At 43.9% G+C, this 19,402-nt stretch overlaps 1 protein-coding gene across 3 annotated transcripts in view; it reads right to left on the reverse strand.

Moving 5' to 3' along the window:
• Positions 1-391: 391 nt before the first annotated feature.
• Positions 392-19,402, reverse strand: part of UTP20 (UTP20 small subunit processome component) — an 85,798-nt gene continuing 66,787 nt past the window's right edge. For all 3 annotated transcript variants that reach the window (XM_041474406.1, XM_041474403.1, XM_041474404.1), the window contains 23 exons: positions 19,319-19,398; positions 18,219-18,508; positions 17,583-17,722; positions 16,964-17,120; positions 16,051-16,149; positions 15,290-15,457; positions 14,447-14,613; positions 13,405-13,546; positions 12,992-13,108; positions 12,038-12,208; positions 11,404-11,532; positions 10,808-10,918; positions 9,469-9,548; positions 8,577-8,646; positions 7,377-7,559; positions 6,424-6,555; positions 5,150-5,282; positions 3,868-4,067; positions 3,442-3,513; positions 2,951-3,217; positions 2,121-2,247; positions 1,145-1,290; positions 392-790 (listed from right to left, as the gene is read on the reverse strand). In XM_041474406.1, the coding sequence (XP_041330340.1) occupies positions 635-790; positions 1,145-1,290; positions 2,121-2,247; positions 2,951-3,217; positions 3,442-3,513; positions 3,868-4,067; positions 5,150-5,282; positions 6,424-6,555; positions 7,377-7,559; positions 8,577-8,646; positions 9,469-9,548; positions 10,808-10,918; positions 11,404-11,532; positions 12,038-12,208; positions 12,992-13,108; positions 13,405-13,546; positions 14,447-14,613; positions 15,290-15,457; positions 16,051-16,149; positions 16,964-17,120; positions 17,583-17,722; positions 18,219-18,508; positions 19,319-19,398 (3,337 nt within the window). In that variant the 3' untranslated portion in view covers positions 392-634. The remainder of the gene's footprint in view (positions 791-1,144; positions 1,291-2,120; positions 2,248-2,950; positions 3,218-3,441; positions 3,514-3,867; positions 4,068-5,149; positions 5,283-6,423; positions 6,556-7,376; positions 7,560-8,576; positions 8,647-9,468; positions 9,549-10,807; positions 10,919-11,403; positions 11,533-12,037; positions 12,209-12,991; positions 13,109-13,404; positions 13,547-14,446; positions 14,614-15,289; positions 15,458-16,050; positions 16,150-16,963; positions 17,121-17,582; positions 17,723-18,218; positions 18,509-19,318; positions 19,399-19,402) is intronic.

Consider the following 19,402-nt stretch of genomic DNA (forward strand, 5'->3'; position numbering starts at 1 on the left):
AAACAAGTCCAAGTGCTGCCAGTCCCAGCAGCCACATGGCTGAACACCTGCAGAGCTGCACCTTCAGTGCAGACACTGTTACAGTGAAGTACAGCAAGAGAGCACAAACAGTGCACCTCTGGCTGCCAACATGGCATTCAGTAGGTGTCTGAAAGGAAAACCAGTGTCTTCAGCACACACTAATGCCCTGGCACATCAGGGGAACTTGATTCATAACCTGAATTTAACTTCCACCTTCATGAGCTGCACTCTCATCTTAGCCAGAAGTGACAGGTAAGTAGCTCAGTATAGCTGCAGAAATTGAAGGCCAAGTCAAAGTCAGGAGGCAGACTTGTCTCTCCAGGACCACTGTGTTCACAGGCAGGAATGCAGTCATCACAGAACCCATTTCTTACAAATGAAGTAAAATTTAATATAAAATATCATAGTTGTTGCCCATTCAACTGTACATGCTCCTGTAAATATACAGGTTTGGAAAAAATTTAGAAGTTTTTATTTAAGATCCTTGATGAAAAAGGACATAAAAATATTAATAAATACAATTGAAATATGCAAGTACTTTTTAAAACAGTCATTAGTTCTTTAACTCAGTACTACTTTCCATAAATTAATCCTCCAGGAAGGAAAAGTCTTTTCATTCCACCATTGCCAAATCTTTTAGTGCATTACTTCGATGTCGCTTGGCCTTGTACATAGGACGCAGGGATTCTATTTTTCTCTTCCTGGTTTCTGCTTTATTCTTGTGTCTCTTCAGCTTCCTCCTTGCAGCAATGTCAGGATTTGCTACAGTCTAAGGAAAAACAGTACATTGTTAGTTCATTAACAACTTACAGCAGTTCCTCTGAAAATCATGAACTTCCTAACAAAGTGGTGACTGCTAAGATAACACATGGGTGTTGTTGGGTTCCTCAAAACTGAGGGTATTCAGGCTGCTTTGCCTTTCAGGTAAGCAGGAAACCATCCCTGTCAGCCAGAACCTGTGCAAGAGGCCAATCATACACAGCTTCTTCCAAGTTCGTAAAGGAACTGAGGAAACTATCCTAATTAAAGATGAAGTTCTTCCTCAGACTCCCCTTCCTGGGCATCTCTCAAGCTTTTAGAGAAGCCCTATTTCTTTTTCTCTCAGGAGAAGGTGAAATCTTACCTGCAAAGCCCTCTGCTTTTTCCTCATTGCTCTTTTCTGGTTGGCCTGTTTTTGCACAGAAGAAAAGGCCAGCGAAAAGGCCTCCAGCCCCACTAACTTCTTGAGAAGTTCTATGATTTCTTGGGAAAGGTTCTTCAGTGTTGGATCTATTAAAACAAAATTGACTTAATCTTTTCAGCATATGAAACAAGCCAAGAGCACAATAGCCAAGAGCACAATATTGATTCCTCTTTCTTTAATAAAGGATGGCTGCACTGATAAACTTTGCCCAAACTGGTGCCTGTGAAATCTGCTGGTGCTTCACCAACTTTCCCAGAGAGTGGCTTTTCAACCAGCAAACAAACTAAAAAAAGCTGCTGAGAAGCAAAAAAAAAATTTTTAGAAGGGTGAAGTCATCCCAAAGGTAATTACAAGTGGCTTTCTATATACAGTCACTAGGCTTCTAGTGGAATAAGCTTTGTTGGAAATAAAGATGATTCCAGTCAGCATCCTTGGTAAGCAGAACAAGGGCTGGCTTAATTGTTGGAACCAGTAGTTAGTGGTAATATATTCACTACAATCACTGGGGGGAAAAAAGATACTGGGGGTGAAAAAAAGCAAAGAGGTGCTAAGGGAAAACTGAGAGCAGGGCAAATACTTCCCTTGGTCTCTCCAAAGTTACTCTCAGCAAGGACTCTAAGTCTTGCCACCATGAGCCCACCCTTGAGTACTACACTTTTCCCACTACACCACATGCTCAAGCTTTACCCACTTGAACATAGGAGCATGCCTAACTTCATTCCAGACTTTGAACATACAGATTTCTATTTCAGCAGACATAACTCTCCTCCCTTCCTGGTATTTTGGTTAGACAGCAAGCAAGTGAAATTCACTGATTACAGTATCAATGCCTCAACAGACAAAAGGAATGGCGGGCAGTGTTTGTGCTGGGGCATAGCTGTGATGCACATTCCTCTTTGTGAGGGAAATCCCTTACCTTGCTCTGCATAGTTGCTGTTCAGCTCCCTGTACAGAGGGGTGAGAATTGTTGGAAGGTAGGGCTTGATCCTGTCTTGCCCCAGATCCACTGAGATTGCTCCCAGGAACTTAAAGATGCAGCTTCTCTGAAAAGAAGTGTGGGGGACATGAAGTAAGGAAAGCTGGAAGGAAACTTCCTAACTGAATTGCTTCTAGGGCCATGCATCACTGCTCAACACAGCAGGTGTTGTTTTAGACACCTGAGTCACAAACTCACTGCTGTTCAAGGTCTTACTGCATCCAAGTACAGCCTTTAGAGACACAACCCTTTTGTGTGAGCTGGGACTGGGCTGGCAGCTGTTGGCATTTTGAACAACAGGTCTGTTCTCACTGTCCTCTTCTGAGGCAACTGAAGACACAAAAGCTCAACGCAGTTCTGCACCAGAGGGAACCACAGTGCTTTTTGTGATGCTCTCCCACACATCCCCTCCCCTTGTTCTAGGAAGCTAATACTGCCAATCCCCTGCCTGCATGAGCCTAGCACTCTTGGGAATTCAAAGGCACTGCTCTGTTCTCTTCATCCTTCTCTTCAGCTTGGTGCCTGGGGGTTCACCACTCTTCCACCACCCCCCAGGAGACTGGAAGCATTAGCAAGAACCAGACTGGCACAAGCCTTTCCTGAGAAGCCCAAAATGAAAGGCTTGTTTCTTCAGCACCTACTAATCCTTGCTTCAGTGTCAGCTCACAGCACTCTCTGCACCTTGTCCCCTGAAAGCAAAGAGCCAGAGCAACGCTACCCTGTAGAAGTGCCCACCCCATCAAAAGCAGTGGGACTAGCACTGTTCTTACCTTTAAAGGGACCTTAGGGGAATAGGCTGCTTCTCTCTTCACCATGACAGAGAGCTTCTTCATTAACCACAGCAGTGTGGCTGGCTGGCCTTTCTCTTGCGTGTCCTCTCTTTCTTCTTCTCCTTGAGCAGAATTATCTCTCTCATCCTCTGAGACCTCCTGCTCTTCCACTTCACACCTGAGTTCTCCATCTGCCTCTTTACTGTCTTCTGAGGCAGGGGCTAGCAAGTAAACAACTTTGGCCACAAAGAGTAAATTCTTTATAACCTGAAGTGTAGAAACAGAGGAGTCAGTCACTGTGGGTTGCCTCTATAAGCACCAGGACATGTAAAAGCCAAGACTTGATGTGACAGAGGAACTTGCCCTGAGCAGAGAGCAGCTAGCCCTGAACTGTGTATCTGCCCTGAGCCACCACCTAGGACACAATACCCCTCACATGCCAGGGCCTGCTCTGTGCCCTCCTGCAGCCACAGCCAGGCTCCTGCCCTTACCTGCTCACTCAGAGACGTGTCCAGGAACTTGGACTGCAGCTGATGGCAGAATGCAAATGCAAGTTCTTTCATCTGGGGAAATGAAAAAGGAGAAAGGAATGACTCCATTGAAGGGAGCTGGTAGCAGAGACCCAAAGCAGTATTTTGCAGTCACCAAAGGCAGTTCCCAGGGGAGACCAAAGGATCAACACAACTTCTGCCTGCATCTTACAATCTGGAAGGGTATTTTTGTGGTGCTGAGAACAAGACCCCAGAGAAGCCTCCTCCCAGCAGCAGAGACACATACTCAAATGCTTTAAGTGATGAGGATTAGACAGCAGACAACTGACTAAAAAAGAAACATGCATGCCAAACTATGAACTATTTTTATGTCCCAGTCAGGGAATGGGCATGAGCAGAGTGAAGGAGTAGTACAGACATGATTACCTTTTTGTCCAGTTCAGCAGTCAAAAAGACTATGGATGCAGACAGCTCTGCTGGTGCCTTTTTTCTCTTCCCTGACTTTCTTTCCTTCCATTTGTTGACAAGATCTTCTGGCTTATAAGATGCAAACAACAAGCCAAAGATCTCAGTGGCTGTCAGCCAGACCCAGCTATGAGGATACCACAGGTGAGACTGGACATGATCTGAGGAAAAGAAAACCTCTTTCAGCAAAGGAGATGGTCCATTGAGAGCAAAAATATAACAAGGCCACTCCCAACAATTTATTTATTGCAACATATGCTGCAATACAAAGGTGAATGAAATGAACTGTGCTCATCTGCTCAGAACATAGTAAGAGACTTTTTAGCAACTCAATCCAGCCAAAGTGAAGAGCAGCAAAAACCTACAGGTAGCCAAATGTCCCCACAGTGATCTGGCAAGTCATGTTTCTGCAACAACTACAGTCCCCTCAGGGACTCGGTGCCACAGCTCATCTGCCCATGATGTCTGGGGGACTGGCTATTGTGAGACTTGTGTCAGCTGGCCCTGCTGCTGATGGTCAAATCAAACCCCTGAAGAGAGGTCAAGGGTGCTTCAGAGAAGAAATGGAGCTGCTCTCCTGTCTCACCTCTGTCCAAGCTCCAAAATCACCAAAATCTCCAAAATCCAAGATAACAATCCAGGTTATCTACTATCTCACTAAAGGCACCTGGCAGGCTGGACTCTTCAAAGTCACTAACCAGCCACATCAGGTGGCATTCTGATTGCAGCAAATGAAGCAGTTAAAATAAGGGCAACAAAATGGCAATAAACCAGCCTCATATTTTATCATCTCACACACAGGGAAATTGCTTGAATCAAGTAACTTCCAGATCTTCACATCCTGACACACAGTATTTAGAGCAGTATTACCATGGGTCATCATTTTCTGGCTGGTATGTATGATCAATCTCATCTTCTCAGGAAAGCTCCATGTTTTCATCCAAGAGAATGTAATGATGATGAAACGTGCAATAGTTTCTAACCATTTCCTCTGGGGGTAATAGAAAGTACTTCCCAGCATCTGAGACAGAGGGTGTGCTGTTTTCATCAGCCATGTAACCTTTTCTATTAGCAACTTCTCTTTCATTGCCCAGTAACTGCTGTGTGTTAGCATTTTGCAGAATGGAAACCTTGTATAATAAAGTTCAGTATTTCTATTAGTGTGTGAAAAACCACAAGGCGCACAAAAAAAAAAAAAATCTTTCTTGTAACACAGCTCCAATAACTCCTGAATGACACTTACCCCAGATTCTGCTCACAACATCACTGTTCTTGGTTAACTGAATCAAGTTGCACTCTGTGATGAGCTTTTTTACCAGCACAAGAAAGCTGAATAGCAGCCTATCTGCAGCCTTCTCATCTTCTTCTTCACTTATCTAATAAAATTAGCAAGTCAAGAAAGATACTTATGAGAACCTGAGGACAGTCCTGATTAGTCCTTGCTAGATAAATTTCAGATCAACCATTCAAAAAAACAGAATACTGACTTGTACCAAATTCCCAATATAAACAGAACAGAAGCACCTCCACTGAAGCATTTCCTCTGGAGACAATTTCTGCAGGAGATTGTATTAGAATAATTCTTCTTGTTTTTCATACAGACATTACTGTAACAAACTGCTGGGTTTCTAAATGCAAGCAATTACACACACTATGTCTGTGCATGTACTTGTGTGGATTTGATTCTAATCATTAGAGCACAGCTGAGTGCAGATTTGCCTGTACCACCTGGGAAGCCTCCAGTTGTTATGACAACACCGTGTGTGCTGCCTGTGGGCCTCACCCTGCCTGCAACCACCAGCTGGCTTGATGTCAGTTGTCAGTACATGTCACAGCACTGGGTGTGATTACACCAAATTTCTCCTCACTGCAGGTATTTTATTTTCATCTCTCGCCAATTTACAGATCCTGAGATTCTCTCTTCTCTTTTGCGCAAAGAACATGCTGAACATTAGTAACATTCATGGCCACTCCCCAAGCACAGTGACTCGGAGCCCTCTGGGATTATCACATGCCAAGCAGAATCTGAGGAAGCCTTGTTATTCTGAGTTAATCAAGTGCACTAAAAAGATCTTCCATACAACAAAACCGTGGTCTTAAAGTACAGGAAGGGAACCCCTTTGAAAGTTAAAGCTGTAGATAACACTGGACAAAGCAGACACTCACAGGCCATGCAATGCTTACACAAATCTCTGCAACTAGCAGACACATTTCCCAACTGCAAGGAGCAATATATCTGCTGGTTACACTGTATGGTTGCAGGCTCAGTCCAGGTGGCTTTGCAAAGTTTCTTTTTCCCTTGTGCTGTGACACATGACATCAAATTTGGGCTTACAGGCAAGAAAAAACATGGTTCTAGGTCAGTGAGGTCCTCATCAGAACAGATGTGTGTGTTTTGTGTCTTTCCTCAGTCTTGAACAGGAAGTTCAACCGTTAAATCTCTCCTACACTTCTTACCTTTTTCCATTTTCTTAATTCTCTTTCCTCGAGCTTCATGCATGGAGAAAAGTTACTTACATTTTCAAATCTACTTGGGTTGATTTCTTTCTCAATCAAAGTGAGGACTGCTGCAAGCCGCCGTTCAAACATTACTCCCTCCACTTCAACAAACAAACCGCATGCCTGGGCAGCCAACCTCCTGTGTGAGCTCTGACACACAAAAAATAACAAAAAATTAACTCTTATAATCAAATCCTGCAGCTCCCAACTGCAGGAGCTGGTAGCAACCCCTACTTTCTGCCTGTAGCAATAGCACCTTAAGAGACGCTGGTTTTCAGAGTGTATTGAAAAAGGAGATGCTGCCAGCGAGGTATAAAAGTGCCTGACAGCACAAGTTATCCCTGGGAATGCACCCTAAAACTGAATGCCAGAACTGCTGAAATCCCAACTGCAGAAATCTGGGAGCTACTTTGCAACTCTTCACAATGCAACAGGCAGCTTACAGTTACAAAGCCAAACTGAACATACTAGGATGGAAACCATGAAGTGTTGAAGAAAGCTAACTCTGCTAGTGTAGAGAGACAGAACCTGGGTTCAGCTAGAGGACAGCTTATCACCCAAGCACCCAGTTCCAAACAGCAGATCTTGAAGACCAGGTTTGCTGCCTTCCAGGTGGCCAGCAACAGAATGAAGCATGTCTGAGATAAAGTCAGCACAAAATGCTGGGATCAGAAGAGCTTTAAGGAATTTCCTCCAACCTCTAACCTGAGCAAAGATAACACTGAGCCAAAAGTAGAACTGTTAGAAAGCTGCAAAATGCAACTGGGAAGAGTCTGTAGGTTGAGCTAAAGCATCAGCAGGTCCCTATATTTGTGCAGCTTTATGAAGCTATACCATTTCTTGTTCTCTAAGTCAGGAACAACTAATCCACCAACCCACCAGATCTGGTACTAGCAACCTCTCACTTGCCTTAATCTTACTCAGCCCTCCAACAGAGTTCAGACGTGGTCAGTGAAAAGACCAAAGAGTACCTTTTTGCTGTGAAACCACTCAGTGACCAGCGAAAACATCACATCTTGTTTTTCATTGCTGATCTTACGGAGAAGAGATTTACATGTCAAAGCCGCCATCTTTTTGCATTTGGCTGAGTCATCATTTATCATCATCATACAAAGAGAGAGAAAAAACAGCCCACAGTATTTGTGCAGGAGATCCTAGAAAGAAACAGCCATTATCAACCACAAATACCCAAGGAGCTTCCGGCATTTAAAGAGAAAAAGAGGGGTATTTGCTGCACTATATTCAGGAGCAGTGTTAGCCCTGAGTGGGCTTCATGTCAAGGCAGCTGAACTGCTAAAATGGGATGACCCTGTTTTTGGAGCACAGAGGATGTACAGCAGCCCCAGCCCCGCTCTGACTGACTTGCTACCATATCTTGGGGTCAGCAAAGCAAGTGTGAAACCTTAAAGAACATTTTCATGCCCAACTCTCACTGAAACAGGCTTAAGTCCTCAGCATTGCAGCAACACCCAAATGTCCTTCTCTCAGAGACTGCAGCTCTTTGCCACCTTACACTGTTCCCAGGAACCAATTTGAAATATTAATCAGGCAGTGCTGAATCACAGCTTACTGTGCAGAATTTCTCTTCCTTCCAAATTCCTGCTTGATTGCACTTCTCCCTGTGTCCTGAATACACAGTTAAGCTCCAGCTGCAGAGCTTCAAGGCAGTTTAGGATTTTGCCTATGTGATCCTGTATAGATGCACAGCTATTTTTTAGCTTTCATGTTGATCCACTCTACTGAGAAGCCCTTCCTCTCCAGTCAGGCTAACCAAACAGAATGCACCAGTTCCGTCAACAATCTCTCAGGAATATTGAAAAACCCTTACAGTGAGAAAACTCTAGACTTCACTCCTATTCCTACCCTGTTTGCTAAACTGGCTGTGTTTCTTCCTGGCATAAATCACGACTGAGTTTATCCAAACTCCAGCTGACACAGCTTTATTTTACTTGCAAACAGAGCACATTAGGCAAAGAAGTACTGCAGACTTTCCAGCATATCATTCCTCTTTTGGAGCAAAGCCAGGTTCTTTGGAGATAAGTGAATGTTCTTCTCATGATAAGAGGTAACAGGAACTAGCAAGTGCTTCCAACATAAACTGCTTGGAAAATGCTGTTACTGCAAACCACAATAACTGCCTGATTCTTGGAACACCAGGGGATGCTCGTTACCTGTGGGAACATGTCGAGGAGGTACGCAATCATCTCCAGTGCAGATTCCCTCCCAGTTTCATACTCATACCTGTCAGGAAACAAAGGATTAACTGTTAGGGATGAGTTAATCCTCATATGAAGTTGCCAACAATTTACAACAACCAATTCCAGAAACATGCACTGATAGGGATCCTTCTGCAACAGCTACCACACCTGGCCTGATACTGTGGACAAGAGAAGCAGCAGGACCACAGCTCCGTCTGTGGAATTCAGCTACCACACCTGGCCTGATACTGTGGACAAGAGAAGCAGCAGGCCCACAGCTCCGTCTGTCAGAGAATGAGCACAGGGACACCAAGAGGCCATGAAGGGTTCCAGCCCACCTGAGCCAGCACAGCCACACTGTGCTGGGGAACCTGGTAAACTACTGTCACCTTGAGCAAGGGAGGGGTGAAGCTCAGTAGGAGGTTGGAGGCACAACATTCCTGTGGAATCGATACAATTGTTTTAACCGTGCAAGCAATTGCACTTTGAGATACTGCCATGGGACAACAGTCCCCTATAAATGCACTTTCCCTCATTCCTCCTGGATTTTCTATTTCACTTGTGTCCTAGGGTGACTTTACGATTCACAACCAGTGGAGGTGGTAAACCACTAAGCAAACAACAGAACTTTTGCTTACAAACAGATAAAGAACTATATTAGTGGTGCAACAGGGATAAGAAAAAAGGATTTGCTTCATCAAACAGCCAGACTTAGCAAAGGAAAGTGTTTTACAAGTAGGAAAATGAAGACTTCATCCATGCCTTCTGCTCATTACAAAGAGCTTTTTGGCATACTAGAATCATATTTAAAAACAAAGTTCTGTTCTCATAGGACAGTGACTACATGTCATGAATATAAACTCACTCCAGCTGTGCGAGCATGAAATCCAAATTGGGTTTCAGTTTGTCACCAAGGGGGTAATCCAGAATGTATTTCAAGTAAATCTGGAAAGAAAAAACAATACAGAGAGGAGTTAAAATAAACACTCAGGTAAGCTTGTAAAAAGGTTATGAAGAAAAGTTGGTGATGGAGCAGCAAGCTTATGAGAATCATTCCTTTCATCCCATTTGTATTACACAAAGGGTCAACAACTGCTGCCAAGCTCTGTGCCTGGAACAGGATCAGTTTTTAAAGTACTGCTGTGATTTGCACAAGCATCTGTGAAGAGGTCCTGCATCCTTCAAAATCCATCCTGTAACTATGAAAGCTGCATTTCGTGATCCTACTGCACCTATATCCCAATGCTTGAGACAAACTAACCAGTTCTGTCTTTCAGTTGGTTTTACCTTGGAAAAAATGAGGAAGTAGAGGAAAGCAATTATGGATTTGTGGCAAATTCACTTATCCTGGGGCTTAAAAAAGAGCAAAGCTTAGTTACATAGGCTTAAAAGCCTCCAGAGGAGGGACCACGTCACTGCTGCTAAGCAGCTCTCCTGCACTTGGCACTGGCGAGGTTGCGCCTCAAGTACTGTGTTCAGTTTTGGGCTTCTCACAGCAAGAAAGACATTGAGCAGCAATGAAGCCGAGAAGGGTCTGGAGCACAAGTCTTATGCAGAGTGGCTGAGGGAGCTGGGATTGTTTGGCCTGGAGAAAAGGATGCTCAGGGGAGACATCATCACTCTCTACAACTGCTTGAAAGGAGGCTGTAGCCAGGTGGGGGTTGGTCTCCTCTCCCAAGTGACAAATCACAGGACAAGAGGAAACAGCTTCAAGTTTTGCCAGGGGAAGTATAGATTGGATATTAGGAAAAAAATCTGCACTGAAAGGGTGGTCAAGCACTGAAACTGGCTGCCCTGGGAAGTGGTGTTTTAAATACACAGGCTGGAGGTATTTAAAAGAAGTATAGATGTGCTATACTTCTACAGATGTGCTATACTCAGGGACATGGCTTAGTGGTGGATGGGGCAGTGTTGGGTTAAGGGTTAGACTCTATGACCTTAAAGGGACTTTCCAACCTAAACGATTTTACAGTTCTGTGAAGGCACGCCACAGTATAGGCAAGGAGTCTGTGATTCTGCTATGCACCAGTCTCAAGAACTGAAGACAGATAACAAGGGGAATAAAGATCAGTAAAGAAGGGGAAATGGAGTTCAGAGTTCAGCAGGGCCAAAGCACATGTCTGTGAGAGGCAGGATGGCCACACCAAGCCCTCTGGCCTGTTAGACAGCTGTAAATAAAGTGAGAGATACTTCATTCCACCAACCTGCCTGCACTGGACTCGCACTGGCTCACTCTGACCTGTGATGGCCAGCTGGGCAACCTTCTGCAGCACATCATCAATTTCAGGGACAATCAGCTTCCTGGATAAAATAGCCTGAAAATGTGAAAGCACAGCTGGAGTCACATAATTTGCTTATACAGTGTGAGATGCAGTTCTACAACCCAGACAACACTGGTCTCAGGTGGTACCTTAACACTGACTTTTTCACACACAGAAAGTGCAACTCAAAGGGGAAAAAAAAAAAAGAAAGGATGGCCTACACATCCATATCTGTTTCTTTTGGGCAACACAGAATACTGGTCTAATGATCAGAGATGTTGATTCTTTAGCAAAAACATACTCAGATCCAAGTACATTCTCATATGCATTGTGTATAAAACAGCCTCCCAAACAATTTTAAACAGTGACTACAAGTCAAACAGTAAAACTTTTGTTGATTTTTTCTCTCTTATAACAGAGAGCTTCAACAGCATCTGTAGTCTGTTCCTGATGTGAGAATGTACAGCCTTTCACCAGGAAGCAGAATCATTGCTGTTCCAGTGGTTGACAGAACACCCACAACTGCTGCACTGAAATACCTTGAGAAGACCAAAGGCAGTGGCTTGGCGTGATGAATCATAAATGTCTTCTTCAGCAAATCCGAGCAACACTTGGAGCTGTTTGCTTGTTATCTGACTCTTTGCATTCTTCACAAGTATTGTTACACACTACAAAATCAAATTGCACAATGTCAATACACATGCAATGCCATAAAATAAAGGTCCACGCCAAAGTCTGACTTGATTTATACAACTTCAGCCTGAAAAGACAAACTGCTGGCTCTAGAACATGTGGCCAACACTATTCTCATCACATTTTGCTTTCAGATGGCAATTGTGAGACAAAAGTAAACAAGTGAATTGCCCCCTTCCCATGTCTCACTTCAGCTACCAGGATTTACTCAGGTGAAACAAGATACTACTACAATGAAGAAAGAAGGCAAACATGTTTCTGTAAAGACTTTTCCTCGGATACAAGCTGTACATTTTTAGCGAGCAACTATCTTTAGGTTTGTATTTGGGAAAGAATCAGTAAGGCCACATATTCCTCACTAGCTTGTGATCTCCAGACTACCTCTCCAGAAACAGCTGCAGGAGGGATCTGTAGCTGGAGGAGTCTCTTTCTAGAAAGTTAATCCTAAAGCAGAAATGAGCAGAGCTGGGTCTGACTTACTTTGAAACAGCTCACAACCAGGTGGAAATTCTGGCCTTTGGCTATTCCTGTCTTGGCAAACTCTTTCAGCAAGAGGAAAAGCTGCTTTATCAGTGGCTCCATATTCGTACTGATAGAAGGCAAAGGGAACTTTAAAATCCATACCAAGGACTGCAGAGCACCAGTTATCACCTGGAACAAAGAGCCAAAGGACAGCATGTGCATACAGTGACACTGAGAGAACTCTTCCCACTGTTTTACAGACATGGTCAGGCTATCTACAACTATGGTAAAAGGCAGTTAGCTAACAAACCCAACTTCTTTCAAACCATTCATGGGTAACACAAGGGTTTCTCAGTTCTGAAAGCACTATCTGTGACTCAAATATTCTATAACCTTGATTTTACCAAGTGAAGATATTAACACAGCATTGTTTCAGTAGATGGCAAGAATGCTTTCTGAAGCAGAGCTGCCTTCAAGACATGGAAAGCCCCACTCCAAGTATCTGACAGGGTATGACGTATGCCTTCCACTCTTGGGAAAATCAAAGTTTAACAGATTCTCTAGGCTCACTCAAACCAAAAGCTGTCCCAAAAAGTGGCTGTCTAAAGTGCTAGGAATGAAGATTTTGGAGATGGATCAGAAGAAATGACAGTTGTGACAACACTGCTCCCAGAAGCTACAGGATCTCATGAACATCCTCATAGATAGTCTGTAAATTCCTCACAGGAACATCCTCTAGAACTTGCCCATAGTTAAAACCTGCAACATGGACAGAACATTCAGCCCTCCGTCAGCAACAAGCCTCCCTTGGGATTACATGTCCTCAAACAATTTAATCTGCACACCTATTAAAGCAGGTTTGAAAAACTGGTGGCTTTCTCTTCTCTTGCAAGTCAACTGCAAGATGACATTTGTGGGCAGGACTCTTCTTAGTACATCAGACAGAACAGAGACTTCAGCTCAGAACTGTACCTTGACATCCATAGATTTCAGGCAGTCTATAAGCAGCTGAACAAAAGGGTCTAACATTTCCAGTGCATGTTCCTCAGATGAATTTACTTTGGATCTCTTCAAGCTCATGTGCAGTAGCTGTCATAGAAAAATCAGGACATTCATCTCAAAATCAGCCAGAACACAAAAGAGTCAAGTAAGGTCCAACAACTGTTTCAGGTTATAGTAGAACTTATGCCATATCCCACCTAAATATTTCAATAGGCTGAGCAATAAAAAAAATAAATCTCTAAAAGCACAACTGGAGTTACAATATACAAAGTGAAGTTAAGGCTAATGGCTGTGCTATTAAAACAATATATCCAGAATACTTTCCTTTGCACACTCTTAACAAAATTTTGAATGCAAAGTTTTTTTAACTGAGGAGATCTTACCCGAAGTCCTGAATCAACCAGGATATAAGTGTTAGTCCTGCTGCTGACACGTGCTTTCTGCCCTCCCCTTGTGGGAGTGGGCTGGAGCAGCAGGCAGCTCTCTGGTTGCAGACGAGGATCTGGAGGAGGGGCAGCTTTTTTCCTGAAAAGCAGCGTATGTATGGCAAAAGAAAATATTCATATATGAACCCTTTCCACAACAATCCTGCTGTTGGGAGTAAAAAGAATTGAACTGTGCTCAGCTGCTTCCCACACAGCAAGCAAAAGCAGGTCACAGATGGACCACAATGAAATAAAACCAATTTGAAAGCAGCATGACAGCTGGAACTCAGACTAGAGAACAATGCCACAATTCCAGTGTAACAAACACACGATCATTGTGTATAACATCCTCACTTTTTTTCTTAGTGGACAGACCAACTTCAGAAGTTCCATCAAGCAAATACATGTCCTGCCACTACCCACTGCTCTTCTTTACTGATCTTTACTTCAATTACTGATGGCTTACAAACACTGCTCCAAGAAGTCTGCAAACAGGTGTCATACCCTAGAGAAAGTCAGTCTATGTAACACCAAATGCAGGACACCCAAACCCAGCTCTGAGCAGTGACACCATAAGATGGAGAGAAAATCTGATGGTTCTTCTCATCTTCTGCTCCAGCAGCAAAGCAATAAAAGGAAAGCCCACATTTTCCCTTGCTCCTAGCCCCATGGAAATGTTTGCAGCCTGCTTCTAAACACTGTCCCTTGTCCCTCCATCCTAACATCCTAATGCAAGTTATTAACTAATCAGACAGTGAAAAAGCCTAGTTGAAGGTCCAGAGCACTTGCAACAGCAGACTCCCATGAGTACCACAAATGCTAACTCCCATTACTAAGCTTTCTCCTTGCCCTGTAACTGCCCAAATGATTCAGTTACACTGAAAACAAAAGGGGAATGAAAGCAAGGAAACTCTCACGCATTTGATCAGTTGGATTTGGGAACTGCCATTTCTGCAAGCAAACCAATACCAGACCATCTGAACAACACCCTGAAACTCACTTGGCCTTCTCAGTGAGCAGAGGCAAATTTTCACTGATGAGACCATGACTGAGAAGGAGGAGGGATTCTGCATTCATGTCTGAGTTGAAGATGAGCCCTGCCATGATGTGACGCAGTGCCTCATGCACCTTCCGGACTATCTTCAAGCTTGTAGTGCTCTCCAGAGTCTGCAAAGGTAAAACCATGAGAATTTAAGAGGACGGCCTGATGGCAATTATCTGTTATCTGTATTCAGAAATTATGGGAAAAACTAGAGCAATTTCTCTCTCATCATGTTGTCATAGTCTCCAGTTCTTTAGGTGAATAGCATCCCATTGCCTCAGCTCTGCACCAACATCCCTCCCTTCCTCTCCAGCCTCTTGTCAGCCTCCAGCCACTTCAGCTATAGCCACCAGGACACAAGAACTAATGAGCAAACCAGGGAATTCCTGTGTGAGCTTGCACTCTGCTAAAAATTCTGCATCTTTGAAAAGGCAATTATTGCACATGAACAGACCCTGGACACATTTTGTTGACATTTCCTTCATGCACAAGAGATTAAACCACAGAGCAGCCTTACAGGACTTCTACGGTCCAGAGGAAAGAAGAGTGGGTAGAGGGAGAGTACATGGAGAACTCAAAGTGGGATGTTTCCACTTTAGCAGCAGTTAAAAGCTTCCCAGAATGCCACGCCCTGCCCTGGACATCAACAGTAAAGTCTCACTGCTTTCCCAAAGGAAAATGGGAAGCCAAAGCAAGATTCCATAGGTGATGTCAAAGTAGCCACCCAGAGGCTCTAGCATCACCTTACAGAACTGAGAGTGCTCACAGTTAATAAGAGAGACCCTGGCTGACTTTTCTTACCTCCTTCAGTGGCAGAATAAGTTTTGTCACTTGGCCCCTTCCTATGAACTTCCCAAGAATTTCATAGGAATCGTAACTCTTGTTTTTGCGCGCTTCCATGATCTTGGAGACAATTCCCTTCACTTCTTTCTCTTCAGCTACATTCCCAAACAACTCTTGGTTGAAAATCTTTGGAAAACAGGCAAGAGAAATGAATGAGAGAAGAAAAGCAGGTTCTTCCAGTAGCAACAGAACAACACTATTTTTCCCCACAGAAAAAACAATTCTCCAGGTTTCCTACAAATCATGTCTATCTTTCCTTTGTCAACACAGAACATCTGAGTTTAAGCACACCAGCTGAGAACACTGCTCTCACACCCCTCTGTGCTGTTGTGACACAAGGAATGGGACTGCATCAGATCAATACATCCCAGCATACCCCATTTTTGTCACCAGCTGAGTTCCTGGGCTCTGTGGACTGCACTGAATATATGTCTGCTGACTGGCTCAGCCATTTAGAGTACAGGAAAACACAGGTAGGTGTCTTAATCATGAATCCATCCCATTTCAGGATGCATGCTCAGGGTACAGCCCCAGAGATATTTGACTTCTCTTGATTCCCATCTACAAGGGGACCTACTGGTGCCTCCTTCCTTGGCAGTACACATACAACAGCCTGGTTTGCCACCAAGTCAGAGACAACCTACACAAAACATTCCCCTCCTAGAATATCTCCCAAGCACTTCATGATGCTTTTTCTTTCAGTCTTGAATAGCTTTTACCTCAATCAGGATATCTAAGCAGGGGTCCAAATCACCAGCACTGAGCCTGGTAGTAAGGCCCTTCAGTAACAGGTTCACCGTGAAAGTCAGCACATGGAGCTAGAGAAAAAGAGAACAGATCATTCCAAACCTCTGCACTGACCTCTTTAATCATACTGCATGGGGACACTCCCATACCAAAGACATCACAAGTCTCCAGCTGCACACTGGACTTGAGCTTTCATTATAGGAAAAAAAACCACTGTGAGGATGAGAATCCATGGTGTAGCAAGAGAAAAAGGATATCTATCCCAGCACATACTGGCAAGAGGGCTGGAATCTCCTCTCTCCCCAGGGCTCTTACTGATATATTTCGGTTGCTCTAATTGGTGCTTTCACTGTTACAGCAGCTAGAAGCTCATGCTACTCCACTGTGGTAATTCACATGAAAAATTATTCTTAACCCAAACCATGGAAAGAGGAAAGATTAATTGTCAGAGCCTTGGCCTAGACTTAACTAGCATCACCACACAGTCTGTGCAGTCTGCGTGGCAACTCCCCTCAGATACCGCTTAGCCCTCATGACCTTATTGAAAGATTTCCTCTAATCTTACTGGAACCAGAAACTCATCCTTCGCTTCACACCTCAACTCTTCACTAGGAAAACAGCTTAGACTCACAGTTCTTTGAGGATACAGACCCTTATTTGACACTTGGCATGGCACAACAAAGACTGATGTGGGCATTACAGCAACAGTATTTACTTGCATTATACCAAGCTATTCTACCAGTACAGCAACAGTATTTCTTGCATTATACCAAGCCATTCTACCAGTGCAAAACTACTTCAATAGCAACTTCCCTTTGGATTCTCCTCCCAATACATTAGAAAAAAAGCCTACAGAGAGCAGAAGAGGAAGAATCTCAGCATTACCTGGTAGCCATGGATGAGCGCAGACCGCATCTCCTTTAAGATATACAGAAGGTAGTGCACTCCCAACACTTCCATGATTTTAATGAGGGTGTTCCGGGCAATGTCCCGTATTTCCTGAAATCTGTTTCTCAGGAATGTGCAGACTTTCAGCAGGATGCTGGAAACAAAGACAGACAGTTTGTTCATCTCCAAGCAGACCAGAACTAATTACACTGCCAAGGAGGCTGCTTTTCAGGAGTGTTTCACAACCACAGCTGTACTCACAGCCAGCCTCACAGAGATGTTTTATAGGCATACACACACCTACTGTCCTTCGGGACATTTTACTGATTGTCCTTTCTGTCTGCACATTATTCTTTCCCCAGCACAACCAGCCTTGCCTCTGCACCTTGATTCACAGCTCTGCTCTTAGGTCAGAATTTACAGCACCTCAAATGCTGAGGTGCAGAGGTGCATGTCACTAGGAACAGGAATTTCCAAAAAAAGTATTTAAGGTCTGTTACGATGTCCCTCTTGACTTTAGCCGTGTATGTAACCACAGCTTGAGAACAGTGCCTGCACTCCTTCCCAGAACAATGAACAGCCCCACTGGGATGTAAGGAGCCCCACTGGGATTTACCTTGGTAGGTTAGCTTCCATCACTTCCTGGGGAAGACACTGCATCATTCTGACCATTGCAAAAGCTAATGGAACACGAACTACCTCATCATCATTCACAACATTGGATTTCACAAGCTTGTGCTCCTCGTCTCTTTTAACCTTTTAAAGAGAGCAAGACATAATACACATTTAATATACAGAAACAAATCCTGCTTCTTCTCAACAAACCCTAGAAGAGGTCAGTATGGCAGGCTGCTATCCTCTGATGACTGCAAGAAAAATGCAGACAGATAATGGACAAGTGAGATAAATCCCTGTGTTTTCAATACAGAAACTAGGCTGGAGCAGGCAAGTAGCTGAGAACTCAAGAGATTGGACAAAACTGATTATTTCACTTGTGTAGCATGAGACAGTTCTCAGCAGGGAAGTTAAGACACCACATCCACACTGACATCCACTGAGAGGGTCTGTCAGTAATCTCCATGACTCAGCAAAGGGCATGAAGCCTTTTTTGTGCTTTCCGATGGTCTCTCTCCAGCTGTGTCCATTTTTTTTAAATGTGCTGCTTTTTCACAAGCTGTGAAGTGGTATCCCAATCCTTAAAGTAGCAGCCACAAAAGGCCTGCAAAAGACCTTTCAAACGTCAACTCCTCACCTTTGCAACAATACACCTGTGCAATTTAGGCAAGATGTTGACTGTAACTGTTTCTTGAATGTGCTTGATCAGACACTGAAGCTCCTCTTTATTTCGGGGTAAGAATGAAACAGGTTTGGACACTTGTTCAGCATTTTCAGATGGCTCAGTTGCTTGCTCAGGTTCTACTGGCTTCTCAGACAGATTCTTCCCATTCTTTTCTTCAGCTTCCTCCTCTTCTCCTTCACTCTGCTCCAGCTCCATGGCTTCTTCAGCCTCCACCACTGGCTCAAGGTCCATGGCAGCAGCTTCTATCAAGTAATTGCCAAAAAGTACAGGTAAATACAGGAGAACACAAAACTTGAGCCCTTAATTGAGACTTCTGTGACAGGCTGGTTCTACATAAAACTCCTATCTACCACCAGTGACAGCAAACCACCAATAAGCATCAGGCTTTTTCTACTGGGTAAAGAAGCTTCGGCTTGCTTGTTTCTGATAATCACCCCTCAGGGCCAGGTTTAAAGCAAAGACTACATTACTCTGTCTGAACCCTGCAGTCAGCTGAGCAAAGGTCAATGTGCTTGTACTGTAGAGAACTGCCATTCACTTAAAACTGAGAATTTCACAAGGCAATAGGTACTGACAAGCACAGCTGTGAAACATCCTCCTTCACCCAAAGGTCTCAGCATAGGTGAAGACAAAGTGAAGAAGCTGAAAATACGACTTCATCCCATGAAATGGCAAGGGAAGGAAGGTGAGGACATCTTGGTTGCAGATAACCACGAGAGCAGACAACATCAAAGATAAAAAACTCAGGTGTGTCAGCAGCCACATGAGTGGGTGCAGACCTTCAGAACCACACAGGTTCTAAGCTGTTTTGGCTTACAGAAGCCTGGGATGGAGTGGTAACGTGGACATGATTCCCTACACCTCTTCTGGCTTTGTCAACACATAGGAGGAAAATCTGCACTGCTCCTGAGGAGACAAGTCAACACTAGCTTCCAGTATGCCCATTTTAAACAGACTGGAGTAGATATGTCAAGAGTAAACCACAAAACTTTGATTAGCTGCATTTGAGCAGTCTGAGGTAGTGTTTTTACAAACAGACACAAAAAGCTCACCTTGGTTCTCAATGGTCACAAGCTGCTTTTCAAGTGTTTTATGGTCAAAGTGAAAGGCTTCCAGCACTGTCTCTAACAAGCTGC

This window comes from Pyrgilauda ruficollis, unplaced genomic scaffold (assembly GCF_017590135.1).
Source record: "Pyrgilauda ruficollis isolate IOZ18807 unplaced genomic scaffold, ASM1759013v1 scaffold32, whole genome shotgun sequence".
Taxonomy (NCBI): Eukaryota; Metazoa; Chordata; class Aves; order Passeriformes; family Passeridae; genus Pyrgilauda; species Pyrgilauda ruficollis.